We start from the raw sequence: 5,222 nt of genomic DNA, 5'->3' as shown, positions 1-5,222 counted from the left end.
GATCTCTTCTGGTACCGTGTACTGTATCGGTCAGGATGCTGGCAGGAAACAGAAAGCACAGTCAAAAAAAAAAAAAAGATCTAGTCAGAAAGATTTCAATTAAGGGGATTTTAAGAGATGGGAGTCAGGATTAAGGAACCAACACGGAATGGTGAGGCATTTAGGGTTTAGCAATAGCGAGAAACTATCACACCAAGGCCTGAGGGGCCAAAGGAAGAAACATTATTTCAGGAGTCTTAGAGAAAAACCCATGGAGAGGAGCCAGTCAAAATAATCTGTAACTGTAGATCAGTGGTTCTCACACTCCCTCAAGTACCAGAGTCACCGAGGGTGCATTAAAATACCAATTACTCCAGTAGATCTGGAGTAGGACCTGAGACTCTGCATTTCTAACAAGCTCCCACGTGACACTGATGCTGCCGGAAGACAGCTCTTTGAGAACGACTGCCAGAGAGTAAATCATTCACTCTGAGAACTATAGCAAGACGAAGGATTTGGAGAATTCACACCCCAACCTCTCTCTCCTACCAGTGATCTCTCACTGCTGCCTGCCATGGACCAAACCCAAATAGAAGCTAAAGGGTAAGGGATCCTGAGTGATACTGTCTGTAGAAGTCACCCCTCTAGAGAACAAGAGCAGAGCAGAGTGGAGACTGGAGTGGGGTGAGACAACAGAGAATTATCAGAACTACCATAAGGATCCACGGAAAAATGGATAGATAGATGAATCAACAGATATATGAGTAAAAGGATAGAATAATAATAATGGTTAATATTGAGTGTTTCTTGTGTATCAGCCTCTTAACTAAAGGTTTTGCTCAGACTACCTCATTTAATCCTAAGAAGGATTCCTGTTTTACAGATGAGGATGCTAAGACACAGAAACTAGATACTTTTCACATGGTCACACAGCTGGCAAGTAATGGAATCTAAATCCCAACCTAGGCATGCAAGCTATAGAGCTTCACTCCCCTGTGCTGCTCTGTGATCAATGGTAGACAGTGTGGGGTGGAAGGAAAAAGTGTAAATCTTGGGACTTCCCTGGTGGTCCAGAGGCAAAGGCTCTATGCTCCCCATGCCAGGGGGCCCAAGTTCGATCCCTGGCCAGGGAACTAGATCTCATATGCCACGATCCCCCGAGCCATAGTGAAGATTGAAGATTCCTGGGTGCCACCACTAAAACCCCAGCACAGCCAAATAAATAATAAATTAATTAAAAAAAAAAAAAAGAAAGAGCGCATAAATCTGGGATTTCCCTGGTGGTACAGCAGATAAGAATCCACCTGCCAATGCAGGAGACACAGGTTCAATCCCTGATCCAGGAAGACTGCACGTGCCGTGGAGCAACTAAGCCCGTGTGCCACAACTACTGAAGAACCTGTGCTCCACAATGCAAGAAGCTGCTGCAACGAGAAGCTCACACACTACAGCGAAGAGTAAACCCCCACGCACCACATTAGAGAGAGCATGTGTGCAATGAAGACCCAGTGCAATGAAAAATAAACATAAATAATTTTTTAAGAGTGTAAATCTTAAAGATATCTGGTTCAAGACACTGACTTGCCTTGTTACCTTGTGTTCTGAGCCTCATTCTTTATGTGTTTTTAAAGGCGATAATAATATGATAACATAGCTACTTCCTAGTTTTGTTGGGAAAGTTAAGCAAGGTAATAGTGGTAAGCTCCTCGGTACAAAATCTAGCATACAGTAAACAATCAGAAATACTATTACTACTTTATTATTAATGGATAAAAAGAAAAATAAGATCGCTTTGCAGCCTTTTGGCTAAGATCAAGTGTAGGAAGAAAAATAAGTCAGAAACTTGTGAGGGAAACACTCCCCCATCCAAAAGAGAGTCCAGGACTTGGGTAAGGATGGTTGAATGGGTGTCCCACATATTAACTTCTCTTTTGATGCCTTCTTTTCTGGTCTATCTCTGGTCTCTTTCCTAAGGATGGGAAATCACTTGTCCCGTTCCTCATCAGTCTATTCCTTGAAATTTGGGGATTTGTGTGAATATGAGCTGGCCACCCCCCTCTCCTTAAAAATCCCCTCTTGGTTCCCAGGAGCCAGAGGAAGGGAAAGCTGAAGGGGGCTCTGCCAGGCCAGGCTCTGTCCAGCTGTTCTGTTGACCCAGGTGTTGAGCACATGAAAATGGTAACTAGAGCAAGGGGCAGTGCTTGCTGAGTCAGGAGGTCGAATCCCAGGGGCCTGAGATGTGGGAATGGGTGCTGGGCCTCCTTCCAAGGAACATTCCTTCTCAACTCTCTTGTCCCAAGGGAGAGACGGGTTCCTAGATGATGGATGGGCAGGCACTGTGATGACCTGGGGAGGCTCTCCCGGCTCCATGGTTGTTTTGAAGGCACCAGGGGGGTTTCTGTACCACCACCAGCACCAGAGACAAGAACCACAGAGAAAAGAGTGGAAAAGGCATGAACCCAAGGAAGGGGGCATGCCTCCTCACTCTGGTGCCTTGAAACTAAGCATCACTTCTGGAGGCCAATCCAGTGGCTGATGATGCAAATGCCACCGGAGAGGTGACAATGTGAACTCTCTCTCTCTCTCTCTCTCTTGAGCTGACAGCACAAGGTCCCCTGCTCTCAGCCAGACTACAGCCTGCTTACTAGGTTCTTAGAGCTGAAGCCAAGGAAAACAGAGAGAGGAAGGGGGGCAGGGTCAGGTTCCATTAGACAGAAGGGGCCAGAGGGGAATCCACAGACTGGGACTTGGAGGGGATTTCTGAGTGGGGAAAGTGAAAGTTCCAGGCCATAAATAGAGGGAGGCCCCAGCTTCCTCTGGCTGCCACACTCACGTTCCCAGATCCCTTCACACCCTGCACTTGCCAGCTGAGCCTTGACTTCACAGGGACTCTGCCCAGTTCACTAGCTCACAGCTCGCCAGCAGTCAGCCTTCCGCTCACTCTCCATGGCATTCCAGACAGCCTCACTGCTGGCCGTCAGCCTGCTGATCCTCTGGGTCTCCCCTGGTAAGAGTGAGGGAAAGCATGGCAGGGGCGGGGGCGGGGGCGGGGTTGGTGGCGGCAAGGAGCGGGACGTCTAGAGCTCAGACTGCTTGCCACTGCATGTGAGGGACCCTGTGAGTCAGGGTTGCATGTTTCAGTGAACCTGGCGGCTCCCTGTGCCTGTGAGTGGGAGTGTACCTGAGCCCCCAAATTCCAGTGTGTGTCTGTCTCTTGGTGTATACGATTCCCTCTCTCTCTGCAGGCTCTATTGCCTGCTGCCTCAGATTCCCAGGCAGGAGAGAACAGTCTATATTTGCTTAAGGTGGGGAGAATGGGAGACACTGAGCCAGGGCTAAATGATCAAAAATTTTGACAATTCCTAAATTCTACTAATGTCAGCTTCCTGCTGCAACCCTACCCCCAGCCTGCTCCCCACTCCACATTCATCCCTCCACGGACATGGTGACCAGCATGAATTCTCCATCTTAACTTCCTGTGGGGAAGTTAAAAGGACTTGGGAGAGAAGAAGTTGGGGTGATCCAGGTAGCAGAAAGTCATCTGTGGGGCTCAGAACAGCAGTCGTTGGCAAATAGCGCTTCAATTTATTTAGCAACCACAGGTGGCGCTAGTGGTAAAGAACCCACCTGCCAATGTAGGAGACGTAAGAGACATGGGTTTGATCCCTGGGTCAGGAAGATCCCCTGAAGAAGGGCATGGCAACCCACTCCAGTACTCTTGCCGGGAAAATTCTACTGACAGAGGAGCCTGGTGGGCTACAGTCCATGGGTTTGCAAAGAGTCAAACATGACTGAAGCAGCTTAACATGCAGGGCCATTTGGCTCATACTGGATGAGGATTAATGTGGTCTAGCTGCTGCCACACCCAGACAGATGTGGCAGCATCTGCCTTAACACCAGTGAGGGCTATGACCTCCCCTCCTCAGGATCCCTGTATCTTGACACTAATCCCACCCTAGCTCTGGGAGGTGCCAACGACGCTGAAGACTGCTGCCTGTCTGTGACCCAGCGCCCCATCCCTGTATTCCTGGTGCGAGCCTACCGCTACCTGCTCCTCAAGGATGGCTGCAGGCTGCCTGCCGTTGTGTGAGTTTTAGGAGGAGCCTGTCTGGCCTCACCTCCCCCATCTGCCCCTGGTGAAATCCACCCTCACCTCCTTATCTCTCGTCTCCTTGCCAAGCTAAACCCCTGCAAGGAAGTCCCTGAAATAGGTTCCCAGATGTGGTCCCCAGTCGTTGCCCAGGCCTGCTGGGAAACTGGGTTCCAGGGCTCTGTTTTCTCTGACCTCTGACCTTTGTTTCCAGGTTCACCACGCAGAGAGGCCACGAGCTCTGTGCACCCCCAGACCAGCCATGGGTGGGCCGCATCATCCGGAGACTGAAGAAGAACTCTGCCAGGGCAAGCCTGACCCTTCCTAGCCCTGCCTCCTCCCTCCAAGCCCCTGCCCAAGACCTCAGTCCGTGACCTTGCCTCTCTTTCCTCCCCCAGAGAAGTGTTCCAGCAGTTACCCTATGACAGCCCAGAGAGAGCACTGTGTTCCGGAGACAGAATGTGAATCACTGAAGCCCTGGGGAACCAAGGACCAGAAGGGAGAGACCAGGCCCCCTGCCCTCCTGCATCAGACCTGGCCTGGCTGCAGCAGGGCAGGAGTGTCATTGTGAGTGTGAGTGTGAGTGTGAGCAAGGATGTGTGGTGAAGATTGCAATGTTTCCAATAAAGCCCAGCTGGTCCCCACGAGTCTGTCTGTCTGCCATGTGTTTTCTGCCTGTCAGGGAGGACAGTGATAGGAAAGGGGAGACAGAACAGTAGGATTAGTTTCCACTCTGCAGCCTGAGCAAGTTCTACCTAACACCCTGTGTTCTCAGGATAAGCTCCCAGGATCAGGCCCCACCTCCTCTCTCCTCACAGCCCTGTCATACTCCAAGGCTCAGCAACACTAAACCTGTGTCGGTTCCCTGAACGACCCAAAACTCTCTCAGGCCTCCGAGTCTTTGCTCTCCAGGACAAGTGCTCAAGCATCCAGGTCTCTCAGGGATCTGGTGTTGCTGAGGGCAGGGAAGGGAGTGGTTGGGAACCAGCTCTCATGGCTAGGGTAAGGGCAGGGGCCCAACTCTATTGCTGGAGGTTGGGGGGGTTGGGGGGGAGGACCCATCCACCCACACCATTCCCACTCTCTGGAACACTCCTCTGTCTTCTGCCTGCCTGGCTTCCCATCTGGGTCTGGATGACTCCTCCTCCAGGAA

The 5,222-nt window shown here is 50.8% G+C and overlaps 1 protein-coding gene across 1 annotated transcript; it reads left to right on the top strand.

Annotated features, from left to right (window-relative positions):
• The first annotated feature begins 2,760 nt into the window (after window positions 1–2,760).
• On the top strand, window positions 2,761–4,706 carry CCL19 (C-C motif chemokine ligand 19). The gene is made up of 4 exons (XM_055580297.1): window positions 2,761–2,986; window positions 3,939–4,065; window positions 4,284–4,377; window positions 4,468–4,706. The coding sequence occupies exons 1-4, from the start codon at window positions 2,926–2,928 to the stop codon at window positions 4,492–4,494; spliced, it is 309 nt and encodes a 102-aa protein (XP_055436272.1). The 5' UTR covers window positions 2,761–2,925; the 3' UTR covers window positions 4,495–4,706.
• Window positions 4,707–5,222: the final 516 nt, after the last annotated feature.

Source organism: Bubalus kerabau, chromosome 4 (assembly GCF_029407905.1).
Source record: "Bubalus kerabau isolate K-KA32 ecotype Philippines breed swamp buffalo chromosome 4, PCC_UOA_SB_1v2, whole genome shotgun sequence".
In the NCBI taxonomy this organism is placed as follows: Eukaryota; Metazoa; Chordata; class Mammalia; order Artiodactyla; family Bovidae; genus Bubalus; species Bubalus kerabau.
Note: the sequence above shows the minus strand (reverse complement) of the source record. Positions and strands in the feature narration are given on the sequence as shown.